At 32.7% G+C, this 19,352-nt stretch overlaps 1 protein-coding gene across 2 annotated transcripts; it reads right to left on the reverse strand.

The window, feature by feature from the left end:
• Window positions 1-6,364: 6,364 nt before the first annotated feature.
• LOC134693191 (G-protein coupled receptor dmsr-1-like) lies at window positions 6,365-16,224 on the reverse strand. Of its 2 annotated transcripts, none has more exons than XM_063553907.1 (2): window positions 16,127-16,224; window positions 6,365-7,798 (listed from the first exon to the last, which is right to left on the reverse strand). In XM_063553907.1, exon 2 carries the CDS (start codon window positions 7,629-7,631, stop codon window positions 6,480-6,482), a length of 1,152 nt encoding a protein of 383 aa, XP_063409977.1. In that variant the 5' UTR covers window positions 7,632-7,798; window positions 16,127-16,224; the 3' UTR covers window positions 6,365-6,479. The 2 variants fall into 2 exon arrangements, with proteins under 2 accessions (XP_063409977.1, XP_063409978.1); XM_063553908.1 differs by lacking the exon at window positions 16,127-16,224 and adding an exon at window positions 8,126-8,193.
• Window positions 16,225-19,352: the final 3,128 nt, after the last annotated feature.

Genomic DNA, 19,352 nt, shown 5'->3' on the forward strand with positions numbered 1-19,352 from the left:
ACGGCAGTCACAGAGTTTATTAAATAGAGAGGGTCTGTATACTATACCAATGACCACTATGGATCGATTAGTAAACTTCGAATTGAAAGTAAATACACTATATTTATATAGTAATGAATGTTCATAATATACAGATAAGCGCTCAAAATATTCATGTGAAATTTTGATACCTTTTCTGAAATTCTCCAGTCATTAAATCTTTTACAAAATTCATTGATTACAAAAAAAAAGAAGATGTGGTATGATTGCCATGTTAAGACAACTCTCCACAAGAAACCAATATGACACAGATATTAACAACTATAGGTCACCGTACGACCTTCAACAACTAGCCAGTCAGCATTGAGGTTGTGAGTTCGAACCCTGCTCGTACGGGTGCACTCGACTCCAATCTTAAGTGACTAGAATTGTCAGTGCTACTATCGAAGGTCGGTGGGTTTCTCCGGGCACTCGGGCTTCCTACATCAATAAAAAACTGGCCGCCACGGAAAAGCTCAAAAGCAGTGCTTAAAGGTGGCGTTAAAACGCCAAAATAAAATCAAATCAATTCACCTGAGATCACTTTCTGCTTTAATAAAGTTTCAAAACTGTGTATTGCTTAGTCTTTATTTTGTACATATGGTTATGTGGACTTGTTTGTCTTTTCATAATTTTTTATTCCTTGTCATCAAATTGTGGGTCTATTTTTGACCTTTGAACTTTCTTTTTGCCTTTCGTATCTTTTCAATCTGCCCCTTTTTGTATAACACCGTTATTAAATTCCTAAATCCATCATAAATAAATTACAGTTATAAAGCAAATACAAAATTGAAGGAAAACACAAATAACATGATATTGAAAAAAATGTCACTATCTATTGGCTTAACGTACTCAGTAAGAGCAACATTCATATTGATCATATTGTTGAAAGACAATTATCTTGGCTTTCCCCTTAGGTGATATATTTAAGGTTAAACACAGGAAATGTGATTTTCTCATAAACACGTTTTTTTCTATAAATATAGAATGGCAGATAGATAATTTCATCTCTATAAACATTTCACTTAATTTTCACAATTATTATTTTATTGGACCACGTCTAGACTGATTAAGTGCTCTCATCTTCATACTGTCATGAAGCAATTAACCGGTTTAAAAACAAACATGCCGTTTACATTTGTGTATTCATTTACTAAGTATTTTATCCGCTTTTTTTTTTTTTTTTAATTCTATGCGACGAAGTTTAGCTAGCTATAAAAATCACCATTTTTAACATAAGGAAATGCCTGCGACAAGTCAGGAATATGACAGTTATCTATTTATTTGATTTGTTTCGAATTTTCTCGGAGTTCGATATTTTTATTATTTTCCTTTTTGGTATGAGAGTTTACTAGATTGATTGATTGCTGTTCGTTTAACGCCCACTGGTTGGAGATTATAATTAACTATCCATACAAACGAAAATGAGCACAGAGCTGAAGGAGCAGAAACTTTAATAGTTATAATTTAATTCGAAAATCATAGCTTCATGTACAACCGCTATAAAAGGTTTGCCCAAATTTAAAAGTATAGAAAATCCTTAATTTAATTTGGAAAATGATTGAAATATATATTATAAGGTAGAATGATTGGTGTTTCTATAATTATGCTGACACATACTTTTTTTACATACGTTTTCAATATGTTGTAGATACAAATGGCATAAACAACCCCTCGATGCCCATTCGATGCATGATGTTTTTTTCATATTACCTTGCAGGTTATAACCATGATAACAAATCAAGAGGTACATTAACTCCCTACATTTTCGTATTTTCACATATTAATATTTATGTCAGTCTCTCTTCAATTCACGAGTTTTTTTTAATTTCTCCCGTTGGTATATTTTGCCTCTATGTTGTTCGTTATTCTTACTAAACATATACACATGACATTTCGTTTGAATTTTTTACATTGGTAATTCCGGTACCTTTTATAGTTTCTATGCGGCTTGGATTTTGCTTATTGTTGAAATCTGTACTATGACCTATAGTTGCTAACCTTCGACGTTTTACATCATTTGGTCTCAAGTGGAGAGTTGGCATTCAAACCACATCTTCTGCTTTTTGTATTATACTTTGAACCGCTTACAGAAATGTAGCAATTACATTAATGCATCCATGTTATTCCTTTTTTTCTATTATGATCATCGCCTCGAAATAGTCAGTTCTTTGTGAAAAGAGACTTGATTAAAAGCTTTCGATTAGACGCATTTAACTTAACAAAAAAGGAGAATAACTTGATACCAAAACTGTCAATTAACGTTAACACGCTTTCCAAGATGATGGACTGTCTTGCTATTTAAGTCATCATAATGATTGTAAATGAGAGCCATTTACCACATTACTGTTACTGCACTTCTGAAGTACAGTTTACTTCTTGTGCCGTTTTAGAATACAATGCATTCTGCGTAATATATTTAAAAGCGTTCACCGAAAGTGTTTAAAAACGGTCAATACAAACCAATGACGTATTGTTATTTTATTTTGGTACAACTGTACGAACAATGAGGTTAAAAAGCGAATTAGTTCATACTATATGTAGTACATCTATATAGTATGAAATGTCAAGGCCTAAGGCAGCTAATATCTTATTTGTTAGAATTCTTCACATTGATAGAAAAAATTTACCACTGAAACAGTACTTCTTTCAGACCGTTAGTTCATACATGTACCGGTATACATGTACCCTAAACAAAATACATGAACATATTATATATATAATTATATGAAATGTCAAGTCAAGGGAAAGACAATTTATTTTAAATCCTCGCATGCAGTTCTCAAGTACAGTTCGTCCATAGATGTAGCAATTGGAAAATACATGTACATATGTGAAATGCCAAGGCAAAGGAGGGACAATTTATAAGTATTCCCCAAATCAAATTCAATCCACATTTTTTTACATAAGGAAATGCAAGTTTTAATTCAAGAATATGACAGTTGTTTTCCATTTGTTAGACGTGTTTAAGTTTTTGATTTTGCCATTTTATAAAAGGCTTTCCGTTTTGAATTTCGTTTTGAGTTTGGTATTTTTGTTATTTTACTTTACACATCGTTGAAAATTATCTAATTATATATATGAAAAGGCGATAGTTTCAAAAGATTTAATATGGAATTACTATTTATCCTTGCAGTGATGCTTAGACCTTGAAAACGTATCATTATCTGTGATTGTGTCTTTGATTTGAAATTAATGATCTATTTTATATTTTTAGGAAAAATAATTGCGAGTAATTTGGAATAGTGGATGTTTTCTAATATGTGTTCTTAAATAACTGATTTTCTTTTAAAAAAAATCATTAATCTAGAGTGTGAACTAAAATACATTAAATTGAATTTCAAATAAAAGGTGCAATTTTAGATTTTGAATAACTAAAATAATGGCAGCATTTGTCTTTTCCATGAATGGCTTTATTGGAAAAACTTCATTCAAATCGACTACAAGTATTTGTTCATATCAACATATTTACTATATATCGTTCACACTTTCCTTGAGATAAAAACTAGAAAGTCTAGAAAACAAAAAAACAACAAACAACAAAAAACAACAATAATTTAAAAAACAACAACATTTTTTTTAACACGTCCAATTTTGTTAACACACTCTGTACGGCAACGAAACACTCTAAACCATAAAAAAAAAAACTAAGCGGTTTTTTATTTATATAATTATATATTTTTTAATAGACTAATTTTCACAGACTTCTTTTCTCTCTTTCGTTAAAATATCTGTCTAAATTGTTCAGTATCTTCTCTTTATGTCATTAGATATCTGACTAAATTGATGTAAATATAAATCTCCGTTAAAAACAAATTTATTAAAGGACATTTATGTCACGAAATCATTTACATCAGCCAGGAAAAAATCCAGAGACAATTTTATTGACAAAAAGAGTCTTTATTGAGATTGATCAAATGTCTAAGCACTTAATACAGCTATACATTTTCTTCATAATTCCTTCAATATTTTTTCAACAACACGATTTGAAGCAATAACCGACACTTGTTTTGTCTGAGAACGTCACTTTGTTCTGAAAAAGATACATTTTCTTGGTCAAGTTGGAATTTGTTCAGAAAGTTGTATACGTATTGATGGAAATTATATTCCCAGTGATTACAACAGCTTGTGATCTGCTTTCCAATACAATGTATTTCACAATTGAATGAAAAACATTAGAAGATCATTCCGGAAACAAATTGTTAGTTGCATTTCTAGTAAGGAACAGTTCCCGACAGAATTACTTTAATTTTAACGCGATTATGCAGACACCCTTCACAAGAGAAGAATTATACAACCACGAAAAAATACTCCGTTATTTGGATGAAAACTGTGAATACACAGACATTATAGAGTTATTCTATTGCAACAGCTACCTTAGTATTTTGTTCATTTTTGAGGGACGCACGTTGACCTATAGTTGTAACCTTCTATGCCATTTGGATACCGGTGGAAAATCTTTCTCATTGGCAAGAATACCACATCTTTTTATATCTTTAAAAACCAATAAATGACATTAAACTAAAACTTGAGAATCGAAATGTCAAAGGGACCACAACCCGACTAAATAGCAAAAAACAGCCAAAAACCACCAGTGGGTCTTCAACACAGCAAGAAAATTCTGCACCCAGAGGCGGACTTCAGCTGGTGTGAACTTGTTCAGTAAAAATGTAATTAACTGCGAAAAAATTAAAATACATTTAATTTAAATCTATTACAATTAGAAAATTGATGATATTGATTACGTCTACTAGCTATATAGCACACATGATAAGTGAACAATCATTTAACTTGCTTTAACTTGCTGGGGGATATGTTTTTTTCTCTAAAAATATTCCTTGGCGTAGCTTAGAATTTATGGTTGATTTGACAATAAAGAAAGAAGGAAGAAAAAACTGTAAGACAAATCGATATCTTCTCCAAAAGCATATGATATAATATGATGATATGTTGAGTCTTTCACTCCATCTGCGTATTCAGCTATATTTTGTAGACTTTATTTTTTTCATTAAACGTTGAACAGACCGTTTTGTCCTTGAGTTGGTCTTAATGGTAATAGTGTATCTGTAAGTGGTATGTTATTTCTTACCAATATAGATACAGTTTTATAAACGCTGTCAGGGTTAACGGCTTTACATGATTATTTTGTGCCAGATTTGGACTATCGCTGGCTGTTATGAAATATTGTAACACGGCGACCGTCTTGTCAAGGAGGACATGAGTGTTCATCTCAAATAGATATTTCAGATTTCTTATTCCGCATTGCCCTTTGATTTCATTTTATACGCATTATTTTATTTAGACATTTTTATTTGTTAGTATATCAACGTAGAAACTACAACATAAAGATTGTTTCCAAAAGGTATTAGTTTCCGTTAAATTGTGGGTGAATTTGAAATACATGTAGGGGAGAATTATCTTGCCAAAAGCCAAATTTAAATGCAATTGTAACCAGAGCAAAAAAACATGGATCATCATAACCTGTCTTTTTCAAAACATAATTTCTCTGCTAAAATGCTAGTCTTGTATAATCAATAATCACTAGAGCTCACCCGCGAAATCGGGTATTTAGTCTAAGAGCTTGATTGAAAGTATGTAAACTGTTGTAGGATAAAATTTTGTAAACGATTTTATGAATGGAGTATTTCAGAAAAGGTATCAAACTGAGTCATAGTCACTTATAGACAGGACAATTATTTCAATTCCTTTTTTTTCCAAAGTGCGTTATTTATTATGCTTTCTGTTCAATTCCATGATTTTTGTTTTTCTGTAGAAGTAATATGAATAACGAACCTTTATCACGGCTGCACGTGAAATAAAAAAGTGCAAAACACGTTGCACGAAAATAATCCTTTACTCCCTCTCTTAAAGTTTAAAATCGGAAGTCTTGGGTGTGACTTAAAAGTTGGTCTGATGTCGGAAACTATATCCGCAATTGTCAGTTTTAATGCTTGTGTAACATGTGGAGCATATCTAGTAACCCATCCGAAATATCTGAGATCACTCAGGTATTTTGGTAGGGATTAGAGTTGCGCATTCTTTGTTTTTCCATGTTGCATTTGGTAAACAGCTGTTTATGTTTTGTGATTTGTCGTTGTTTTGTAACATTATCAGGGTATTATCAATTTATTGAGTTTGAATATCTGATTGGAATATTCTGCGTCTAGTCTATTGAGATAATTAAATGCCAGTGGTGTTTTCATACTGTCTGTACAATTCATTATGGAAATAATAAATTATAAAAAAACAAAAACAAAAACAAAAACAAGGACACAAGTCACAATAAATTTAATAAACTCTCTGTTGCACTTTAACCGTGCAGAAGATTCATTAAACACTCCTCCAATAAAAAGTATTTTCGAGATCATTACTCAATTTTGTAATAATTATCAAATTTCCAATTTTAATGCTTAATTTGATTTATTTATTAAGTCACTGTAACATGTCAAGATAACTAATTGTTATTTTAAACTGAGCCAAGTAGACTGAGTGCGCTCTCTTTGAAAATCAATAATAACATTTTTAGACTTCCTTCTTTTAAAAGTGCAAAATAATTTCTTAAGTGTCCGCCTAAATTCTCCACTCATTGAACAATAAAGAATAAAATTAATAGCATTGTTGATAAGAGCTAAAATATCCATCGCATCTCCAAGAGGGATGTACACGTTGTCGAAAAATCCCTTTAAAACTACACTGAGTATAATCAATATTCCTTGAGGAAACTCTGTCAGTAGAAATAGTACAATGACTGTCAACAACATTGTTGTTGTTTTCGATGTGTCTCTTGGTTTGTTGGAAAACACCCCACGTTTGACTTTGCGGGAAACTGCAAGCAATCGTCGATTTACTGTTTTTAGCAACATTGATCCATATATAATCATTAAAATACAAGGGAATATTTTTGCGAGTGAACTATACAACATGAGATTCATCATAACCACCGCACGGACATGAGGTGTCCCTAATTCGAGATCGCGTAAAATAAACATGGTCGTGTTTTGATATCTAACCAATTTATTTGACATGTAATTCGGAATCATCAGTATCACAGATGCAATAATTATCACAAACACAACTAACCTTGCTCTGATGAGACGGCGCATGCGTGTTAACGACCCTTTTGCGGGCGAATGAATATGGCGGTATCGAAATATAGCCATTGATACTCCTAGCCATATCGATATAGTATGAGCAGTTGCCGAGAAATTGACATGAAAGATCAAAAACATCATCCATCCATACGAGTTTTTCTCTTCTGATATATACCCAGACGGATACTGACAATAGAAATGAAGCGCGAAAGGGACATACGAACACATTGTCAGAATGTCAAACACGGCCATTGACGTTAGAATGAAGTTGATCGGTGTTTGCATGTGCTTCCGGGTCAGCACAGTTATGTTTATGACATTGGTTGGAATCCCGAAGAAGCAAACGAATAGACTAAGATAACCATGAACACCCATGTATTTTAGACTTATCGATTGGAGAGCGGGGTTCCAAAAGGGTTCTTCGTTGTGTTGAAAGTATAAATGCTTGAAATGCGATGTGTTGAAAATACTAGTTGTTAATTCCATTATCAGAGTGCTGTTATACGTTAGTAAAAAGTTCATTTCTCCACTTGATTTGTATCTCTGTTAAACAAAAGAGATGGATCACCTTCTGCTTGAATTTATTCTCAAAGACTGTAACATGCAGCTACCATAAAACTTGTTGTGAATATCGAGATATTACTAGACATATAACTTCAATCCGGTCTGAATGTCTTTTAAACTTCTCACTGAAAAATAAATATAGATCATTTATATATATATATTAGACAGATTATTGTGAGGTGTCCATTTCCATATTGTCCTTGATATCATCCCGAGACTCCCATATCAGTCCAAAGAAGCAAACCAAAGGCTTATATAGGTCGAGGGATGATACCAGGGCCAATATGGAAAATCATGTTATAATCTAAATATCACACATTAAAAAAATCCCTCAAAAGAAGAATTAATTTTATTTTCATTCTGGCATAATCATAGTTACATCTTTTTCTCATTCACGATCATTTTTTTTTAATTTATTGATGAATTTTAGAAATAAAAGAAGTCAGTCTTACCTGGAGAAGACACCAACAAATCAATTTTGAAATTGTCCTCACAAATTATGTGTCAGTGCTATTTCATTCCATCTGATAAAATGACCATCACAGATGATTTACATCTTCTTTTATATTAACACTTTCAAGTATACTCATGTTTGTGTTTGATTAAAAACGACGGGGAACGGTGAAATGATAATGTCACCTGAAGGTGTGAATATGTTATAAATGTGTCAGAACCTACGAATGGATTGATATTAGATCGTCCTTTTCTTGAATATGCATGGAACATATGACCCTGAACATTCAACAAACAGCAATAGTTTCTCAGTGATATAGCATTGAGTCTATTGAGTACATTGTCATTAAAACTATAACGGAATATACAACCAAAAGCAAATTTTACTACTTTCTTTTATTTTATAAATAAACAAGAGGAACTAAACCTGAATACCATTCCGGATCTCCTGACTTCATCCCATTCTTTACGGGTTCATTAGTGTTTTGTTGCTTGTCATTTTAAAGGTTTTTCCTGTTGCACAGTCATGGTGTGGTGTTGTTCAGAGTCTTTTGAAAAGGGACGCTACTCCACAAAAGTGAACATATACTACATTTATATGTATAACTAATATTTATTTACCGGACAAAATAATGTAAAAAAAGAATTTTCAGTCAAATGGGAAGTATGTCTTCTATGCCCCCTGAATACAGTGTTCACTGTTGTCGTTTTCTTCTTCTTTTTTTTATATCAAACTTATGAATGACTAAGCGGTATGGGCTTTGCTCATTGTTGAATGCCGTATGGTGACCTATAGTCGTTAAGTCTGTGTCATTTGGTATCTTGTGGATAGTTGTCTCATTTGCAATTATACCACGTCTTCTTTTTTATACTATGAATTGTATTTGCCATTTTAGTAGTTTTACTTCCTTTTTATATTTCACATCCATTATCATAAGTGACTTTTTCTTGACTTATTTCTAAATGTACATGCTCTTCCCACATTTAATGGTGCCATGTCTTGGAAATAACGAAAACAACTTATTCTACAATCAAAATAATTTACTTGCAAAATTGAGGTTACTTACTAATTCTACAATTTTCTAATGAAATATTCATTTAGTTTAGAAAACTCTTCAATGTTCAACTCTTTCCAATTATCATGTACAAATGTCACTTCATTTTCATCGCCAATTTTATTGAAATTGTCACTTTTATTGGGAAAATTCTTCTAAATGAAAATATAAAATCACTCAAGGGGAAACTTCATTACAATATTCATCACATAGCAAGTTCTTAAAAGATTGTTGAGTCCGTTCTTTATCAAGAATGATCGATTCTACTGGAATGAGCTTTTTCAGTATTTCAGGGAAAAATTATTATGACAAATAATGACATCATTGATAAATAATATTATTGAAGGAAAATATATTATCTTCAAGTTTACAAAGTTTGAACGATTTCGTCTCGAAATCACGTGGGTAATTTAAGCCATATTTATCTATGATACTAAAATAACGAGGTCCAATTTGTCAGCCGTCATCACGTTCCGCATCTGACACGCGCACCACCAAACGGTGTATTTAGAATTTTGCTGTATACTGTTGAGTAAAAAATACTCCATTCAAGGCCCTTTTGTTTTCCAAATTATTAATATTACTAATAATTGATAGGTTCCAGGTCGACGGGTTCAAACAGAAAGATTTTGAAAGCAGAGAAAACTGCATCTGATAATCGGCATGACTTTATCAGATGACAATACCAATACTAAAATAAGGCATACGCATAGTTATATACTTTAATTCAGTCACGGACCCGCGATATCACGGGTGTGTTCTAGTGTTATCTAGTTGAACATAATATATTAACAGTTTCTCGCCCGGCGGTAATCGAAACAAAACCTTGTTTCTTATGAGATTTTAGAAAGCCTCTTTAACAGTTTTTCTAGCCGCGAAATGTTACCTTTTGAAAGATTTGTATTATTCCTTTTAAAAATCGATAAAACTAACGCTATCTGAAGAATGGACTAACCAATTGTATATGATTTGCAAAAACTTTAACAAGATTGGACCGCCAGAATATTTTTATTTTATCTAACACCTTTGTTTATTTTCAATCTCGACATCAACTTCTCCCCTTATTAAAGTCGCCAAAGAAGGCAATAATTAAGGACACGAAATCGCACAAGAAGCGCACATACAGGACGATTTGAATAAATTCGAATCATTGGACAAGTTTCCCCCATAACAAACACATATAAGCACAAAATCCTCCTCCAGAAAAGAGATAAAAATAAAGTATCAATAAACAACAAATAAAAACAAAGCAGTTAACGTTATAGTTCATATATTAAATAAAAAAAGAAAAGAAAACAAGAATGTGTCCATAGTACACGGATGTCCCACTCACACTATCGTTCAGTTTGGGTCAAAATGTAATTCGGCATTAACATTTAAAAGATCATAATATCTTATGGAACATAATTATGAACAAAGTATTCAGTTAATTGGATTTTATCGGAAAGTACCAGACGGACGAACGGACGCACAGACCAAAAATATTATGCTGATAGGTGGGACGCACAAAAACAATGCGGTTACCAATAACACAATTTTGAGAAGCCAACCTATCAAAGAGAATTAATTCGGGTGCGGGAATTTTTCGCTACATTGAAGACCTGTTGGTGACCTTCTGCTGTTGTTATTATTTTTTTTTATTTGGTCGGGTTGTTGTCTCTTTGACACATTCCCCATTTCCATTCTCAATTTTATTTTTTACAGAGTTTGTCTTTAGTGCCGTGTGGAGGCAGTAGAGTGCCTCCAAGTGCTTCAGGTTTATGCTCTTATAATATACTAGATTATGGAGTGTGTGTCCGAGCGAGAACTGCTCTAGTTCATTACTTTAGAAATATTTATCAAAAAGTAGTATTTCAATATTCAGCCCCATTCTACAATTTAGTCAGCCATCAGTCCTACCCTGATAAACACTGTCTTTTTCGGGTAATTTATACTGATAGCGTTTGACATTTTCAGCCGAACAAACATTTATCAATTTTACATAACTTAAATTGTTGTATGCTGGTTCATATTCTGGACGCCAATCTTTGCTCCTTTATTATGTAATTCACTATCAAAACATGAAGCTTAGAAATGGAAAAATACTAAAATCTAAACTTGTTCAAAGGGTATCTACACGTCTCAATCTCCAAAATCGGTTATCTAAAAATACTACCATCGCTAACATTTTTAACAATAAAAATCGTGGTTACCCTTCTATCGATAAGTGTCATGCCAAAAAATGACTTACATGTCCCCGTCTTTCCACCAACAATACGGTAAGGTCCACGTTTAATGGTCGCACATTTTCTTTAAATTTTGAAACTGATATAACTTGAAAAACAAACAGTATTATTTATTTACTCACATGAAACAAACCGGGATGTGGTATTCAGTACGTAGGAGAAACTGGACGATATTTATCTAAACGCACTCAAGAACATCTGTATCGTTTTAAAAGACCAAATAAATTCAAAAGTATCATTTACCAACACCTTAAGAAGCACAACAATCCTTTTAAATATTTAGCATGCAGTTCAACCTTTAGAAGTAGTAAATAAGCAGCCTGGTGAATCGCATTCGAAGTTTGTACGATCACGGAAAATAATTGAATTAAATTGGATTAAAAAATTACAGACAGTTTACCCTCTCTGTCTAAATGATAATATCATGGGAATTGGTAATATATCTAGAACCAATTCAGTTAACATTTTGGATATAGTTTCTAAAACTGTTCGTAAAAACCGTTCTCACGGTCGTAGAACAAATCGCAATCAAAGAAAATGTCGGGCCAATCATACCAATATTTCGGACCTAATTCCTATTTCAAAAAACAACGGCAGACATTATCTGTTAACAAAACTCTGTTCGTTACCGGTTAATAAGTTAAATAAAATTTTGGAGGATTGCAACACAATTTCATATAGCAGTCCTAAGTATGAAATTATTCAAATAATTATTGCATATTGTTATTCTAAATTATTTCCCAAAATTGATCGCCCTGAAGATAATAAAAAACATTTTATTAAAATTAAGTATGTCAATAAAGGCTTTGATTTTGTAAATATTGCCGGTATATTTAACGACCATTCTGTTAAAGAACAAATTCCTGGATATTTTGACAATACTGAGCTACCTCTTATTTGTTATATTCACAAGAAATCTACCCGGAAATTTGTGTTTAATTATAGTCAATTGTGTAAAGATGTTAATATCAGTGAAAATACACCTACTTCATGTAATTGCAGTAATTCCGAATATAATTATGGACCCATTTCCCATGTTATAACAGGAGATCTTAACATCGTTCAGGACCGAGAGTTGAAATCATTCCTCAGTAAAAGACCTAAATATCGTCCCCCGTTAATTATTAATTGGAATGAGTATCGTAATATCATCCACGACTCACTCCATACTAACTGTATGAAATGGATAAAACGGGAAAAAGCTGACAAAAAATCTTTGGACTCTTTTTTTAATTCAGTAATGAAGATAGTTGATATACGTATTCAACATTTTAAAGAACATTTTACTATTAACAATAACCACAATAAACCTATTTCTCGTATCAAACATAAACTAAAAGAACTAGCCAAGGAATTTGTTTTTGTCCCGGCCGATAAAGCTGCTAATAATATTATTATTGTTTGACGTAAATTTTACATTGAGGTTCTGAAAAAGGAAATCACCAATTCACCAACATTCCAACTGACTCCATTTTCAGAAACGAAATCTGTAACAAACATAAACTTTTAGCCACCGCTTTACAAGCAGAGCCAAATACAATGAAAGTCCCAACTATGTATTGGCTTCCGAAGCTACACAAAACCCCTTACAAATATAGATTTATTTCGTCTTCAAGCCATTGTTCAACTACTAAATTGTCTATTCTTCTTACCAGCACACTTGGTACAATTAAAAACCTTATAATAAATTGTTCAAATAAGGCCTTCGAAAATAGTGGAATAAATTACTTTTGGAGTGTCAAGAACTCGTTGGAAGTACTTGATAAATTGCATGCTTATATTGGTGATTTTGAATCTGTTCAAAGTTTTGATTTTTCTACCCTGTATACCACATTGCCTCACATTCTCAATTGGTGATTTTGAATCTGTTCAAAGTTTTGATTTTTCTACCCTGTATACCACATTGCCTCACATTCTCATTAAGAAAAAATTCACACATCTAATTAAATGGGCATTCAAAAAATCAGAATGTGAATATATATGTTCAAACTCTTTTAGGTCATTTTTTAGTAGCAATAAACAAAAAAACTATGTTAATTGGACATGCTTTGATACTATATATGCCCTTGAATTTTTACTAGATAACATTTTTGTTCGCTTTGGGGATTCCGTATATCGTCAGATTATCGGAATTCCAATGGGGACTAACTGTGCACCACTTATTGCGGACCTCTTTTTGTATTGTTATGAGTTACAATTTATGACAAAAATAAGCAAAGACCCATCAAAACAACATCTGATAAACAAATTTAATAATACTTTTAGATATTTGGATGATATTTTGGCTCTCAATAATGACGACTTCAGTATGTATATTAATGAAATTTATCCTGCTGAACTTACTTTAAATAAAGCTAATACTAATAATGACCACTGCCCTTTCCGCGATCTTGATATCTATATCACTAACGGAAAGCTGAATACTAAAATTTATGATAAATGGGATGATTTTTCATTTCCTATCGTTAATTATCCGTTTTTAGATGGTGACGTTCCCTTGTCACCATCTTACGGTGTCTATATATCTCAACTTGTACGATTCGCTCGTGTATGTAACAATGTTTTAGATTTTAACGAGAGAAATTTATGTATTACTGAAAAATTATTACACCAGGGTTTTCGATATCACAAACTAGTCAAAACATTTACTAAATTTTATCATCGGTATAAAGACATCATTCGTAAATATAGCTCAACATGCAGACTTTTTATACGTTCAGGTATTTCACATCCATTTTTTTATGGAAATATTCTTTATAAAGCACAAAGGTGTCAGTATTCATCTCAGAAACTTACAAAACCTTTGAATAGACTTATTAAGAAGGGATATAATTACGATACTGTTGTCAAGTCATTAAAGATTGCATATTTTGGCGTTAATATTGAGTCACTGATAAGGTCTTTGCGTCGGAACTAAACACATTTATTCTAAAAACAGTTGTTGGCATGACACGGGTTATGTTCTTCTCATATATGTTATGATGGTATGATACTAAACCCCTAACGGGAAGGATTGTGCCTGATGTTCATATGATGAAATCATAATCTTTCAGTCAGTTTAATTGAAGTCTGGAGCTGGCATGTAAGTTAACTGCTAGTAGTCTGTTGTTATTTATGTATTATTGTCATTTTGTTTATTTTCTTTGGTTACATCTTCTGACATCAGACTCGGACTTCTGTTGAACTGAATTTTAATGTGCGTATTGTTATGCTTTTACTTTTCTACATTGGTTAGAGGTATAGGGGGAGGGTTGAGATCTCACAAACATGTTTAACCCCGCCGCATTTTTGCGCCTGTCCCAAGTCAGGAGCCTCTGGCCTTTGTTAGTCTTGTATTATTTTAATTTTAGTTTCTTGTGTACAATTTGGAAATTAGTATGGCGTTCATTATCACTGAACTAGTATATATTTGTTTAGGGGCCAGCTGAAGGACGCCTCCGGGTGCGGGAATTTCTCGCTACATTGAAGACCTGTTGGTGACCTTCTGCTGTTGTTGTTTTTTTTATTTGGTCGGGTTGTTGTCTCTTTGACACATTCCCCATTTCCATTCTCAATTTTATCTAATTTCAACAATTTACCGTTTAATTAAGTAGGACACTTTGACCCTTTGACCAGACTAGAGACATTATACATTTACAATAATAATAGCTCACTCTTTTATTTAAGCCGGTTAGTAATAACCAATTAAACAGAATTATCTTCTCTGCTGTCTTAAATTATTTTATTCCGCTTAATTTTCAATTAGCAAATAAAACTGGTTATACTTGATCTGTAAGACATGTGATATGGTATGATATAAAATGATAATACAAAATGTGTTAAGGCGATTTATTATGTGACTTCAGCTTACAGATTATCTAAGCTGGACTACGTGGATACTTTTCAATAAGGTAAAAGGGCGGTCAATTCCATGTACATGAACTACGAATTTAGCATTGCACAATTAAATTCATTTATTTCTCAAAGATATAAAAAGATGTGGAATGAGTGCCAATGAGACAACTCTACATCGAAGTCACAATTTGTATAAGAAAACCAGTATAGGTAAACACGGAGCTTTGGCTCTAACCGAACAGTAGCTACATAGGGCCCCAAAAAAGACAATTATAAAACTATTCAAACTGGAGAACCAACGGTCAGATTGTTTGTGACGTCTTTCAACTAAATCCGTTGGATTTGTACTAATTGATACCTTTACATAATTTTAAACCTCTGAAACCTTCAAAAAGGGAAATTTCATGATCAACTTTTATAATCCCTCAGAAATGAAAAAGGGAGATTTTGAGCAAACGACATTTTCAAACTAAGTGTTTTTGTTTTCGCGCCAATTAATTAAGGCAAGCTGTCTCCAACACCTTGTTCACTTTGTTACTATTTTTTGCTGCAACACCAGTAGTTTAGTGCTTACAAAAAAATTAACATTTAATTTGCCGGTACCAAGTCAGTAGCTTGCTATGGAGTGGTTATCGTTGGTTCCTGTCTGTCATATTTGTTTGTCTTTTATTGTTTTATTATAAATATGCAGACCGTTGGTTTGTTTTTGCGTTGGATTGATTGAGGTAATTCACGTTTTGTGACATATTTTTGTATGTCTATTTCCGAATAAAAAATGTAACAGATAGTAGTAAAACAAAATAGCGTAGAACTAAGATTTCGAAATAATAAATAAGTATAAAAACAAATTTGAAAATAAATAAACTATAAATGATAATTGTTTTACCTCAATCGTTGAAAATGTTACTTTTCTTATATATATGTTCTTGGTTGGCCAGATATCCACAGCTGTGTAATTATCAAATGAACAGATTTTATTGACTGATCACAAGCTAAGTGAATTACTCTTTCGCGGATTAACTTTGACGTAAACTGTGTAATATTTCCTTAACCAATAAATTTCATAACTGCATCAAGTCAAGTATCAAACAGACAATGTATTAAAGTCAGTTATCGTATTACAAATCATTTGTTAATTAGCGTTCCTTACTTGCCACAATCTAGCATTCATTTAAATTTACTTTAGGGATACTAAGATATAGGAAGATGTGGTATGAATGCCGATGAGACAACTCTCCATCCAAATAACAATTAAGGGTTACGGTTTGTTTAGGGTTATTTTTATTAGGTCTTGTTTTAGATACTGGTTAGGATTTAGGGTTAGTGCCAATGTTAGGGTAACATAAGGTTTTGGAAAAGGGTTAGTTTATATAAAAAAAGAAGATGTGGTATGATTGGTATGACACCTCTCAACAACAGACCAAATGACACAGAAATTTACAACTATAGGCCACCCCACCGAACGGCCATCAACAACGAGCAAAGGCCATACCACATAGTCAGCTATAAAATGTTCCAAAATGACTAGTGTAAAACAATTAAAACGAGAAAAATTAACGGCCTACTTTATCTACAATATCATGAACGAAAGACATAAATGTAACACAGAAACAAACGACAACCACTGAACTACAAGCTCTTGGATTTGGACAGGCACATACATAATGAAGCGGTGTTAAACATATTGGTCCAGTGTTCTTATTAGTTCACCTACACTTAAATCAGCCTATCAACCCCGAGGAAGCGAATTGGAACCGCGGACAAGGAGCTCCGGATGTATGAACGAATAAAACTGCACACCACGATTTAACGATAATAAATGAAATGAGGTAACTGTAAGTTCTTAATTTCTGTATTCTTTAGTTTTAGGCAACTACATAAAAATGTATACTACTTAAGGAAGATACCGATTTTATTGAGCTTTAACTCCTTTGAAACCGTACAAAGTCAGAAATATTTAAGATCATTCTTTAAGATGTAACATAAGCCATCAAATGACTAGTTCAAAAATGGTACAGAAACAATGATTCGGTGCTACATGTAAACAAGTTACTGAGACACACACTTATCAGTAGTCAGTATAGTCCTCAAGCAGCGGTATCTTTCAAGTGGTGGAAAATGAAATTAACCTTAATTGAGTTTTTACAAGAAGCAATGGAAGTTCAAGGTTTTGATCTTCTCTGAAGACCTTTAAACTTTTTTTTATTCGAGAGTCACTGATGAATCTTTTGTTTGGCGGATACTGACATTCTAGCGAGAGTTTATTGGTCATAATAACATACATGTACAATGTAGTAGTTTCTAACGTTTGTGTATATATCTCAGGCTCGTTTTCCCCTCAAATTGAAGCGAAATGTGCGATTTTGACCCTATTTCCAAACATGTCCACCCTATCAACAACAACGGTTACATCAAATTCAAAGACTTTTAAAACCAAGTCCGTATGATTTTTATGTGAAAAAACAGTAGAATTTGAAATGTAAACCTTTCCCTTTGTTGTTTTTGACTTAAAAATCCTGTTATTTTCAGATTTATGTCTAATTTCTAATTTTAGTTTAAGGCAAAAAATATTGATTTAATCGATTTTTTGTAAAATTTTCCCGGAAGATTTAAAAAAAAAACCAGATATGTCAAAGCTATGAACTTTTTGAGCATTTTAAGGTTAAAAAAAATGGGGATCACCAGGCTTTTAAAAAAGTTGTGAGCTTTTGTTTAACCCCTCTAACCAGGTTCAATCCACCATTTTCTACATTAGAAAATGCCTGTTCCAAGTCAGGAATATGACAGTTGTTATCCATTCGTTTGATGTGTTTGGACTTTTGATTTTGCCTTTTGATTTTTGATTTTCCTTTTTGAATTTTCCTCGGAGTTCGGTATTTTTGTGTTTTTACTTTCTAAGGTCTGATTTCAATGCACTCCATTAATTACTTAATCATGAATTCTTTATTGATGACTTTAATAAAATAGTGTTTGTAATTATATCAATAAACGATGGCTGAATATAAATGTGGTTATCGTATGACTGTTTGTTATCAAAAAGCGAAATTTTGATTATTTTGGTGAAATACCAACGGTCTAATCTATATAAAAAACGAGAAACAAGTATAAATTACATAAAAAAACGACAACTACTGTACATACTGTACTGTATGATTATTATTGATATTTACAAATTGGCTTTATTTATGGAATTATGAGTCATTATGCAATTTGAATATTTTGAATCTAACAGAAAAGAACAAAAAACGGACAACATATTAATGATGCACGATGAATAACGTAGATTGGACGTGCATTGAGTGAATCGAACGCAAGTCAACTGTACTTATTTGTTCGATGGTCTCCGTCGATCACATTAATCCTGAAGGGGTCATGTCCCAGTCACTGGAACGGAACGGACGTGATTGGTCAGTTACTCTTTACCCGCTATCTGCAATGTTGGTTTACGGATAGATGTCTCAACGACTTACTATTGTCGATGACAGACACCAATCCAACGCTGTTCAGGTTACGTTCTTGATTGTGTAAATACACGCGTCAGTAAACACAGTGGATGGAGGAGTGTTTAGCCGACGGACGTCCGTGGTGTTAGATAATGGACTGCTTTTACACTGTCTCACGACTTTGTTTTTGATATTGTTTCCTGTCGCCGTTAAAACTATGTCCCAGACTAATCGACCAGTTCCTCATCATCGTGGTTAGCGGGTCTCACAGCTGACATACATGGCCCTGAATGCAGTCGTTGTGAAGGAAGTTGACTGCAAACATACCAAAATTAGTTTAAAAAAAAACTAAATAGATCAGCATAACCAGAATGGCCGCCTTTGTCCTACTTGACAACAAAAAATCCTATTTTAACGCTCACCAAACGTCTTTAGGCACCGTGACGACCCTGCGAGTGCTTACTATCCATTCAACTGTTCAACACCATCAGTTAGTTGATCGGTAACTTGATTTAAGATCAGTAACGAGACCTTTTTGTTTACTTGTCTATGTCCAATCATGTATGTTTTATATGTTTAAAGTTTTGACCTGATACTCCCCTCTCCCTGTTCCATATTCACGCTTGATAAGAACTATGAAATAACCAAAATGCTAATTTATAAAAATTG

Source organism: Mytilus trossulus, chromosome 12, assembly GCF_036588685.1.
Source record: "Mytilus trossulus isolate FHL-02 chromosome 12, PNRI_Mtr1.1.1.hap1, whole genome shotgun sequence".
NCBI lineage: Eukaryota > Metazoa > Mollusca > Bivalvia > Mytilida > Mytilidae > Mytilus > Mytilus trossulus.

Coding starts and splice junctions, on each gene's coding strand:
- LOC134693191 (XM_063553907.1), bottom strand. CDS start 7,631: ATGAACTTTTTACTAACGTATAACAGCACTCTGATAATGGAATTAACA.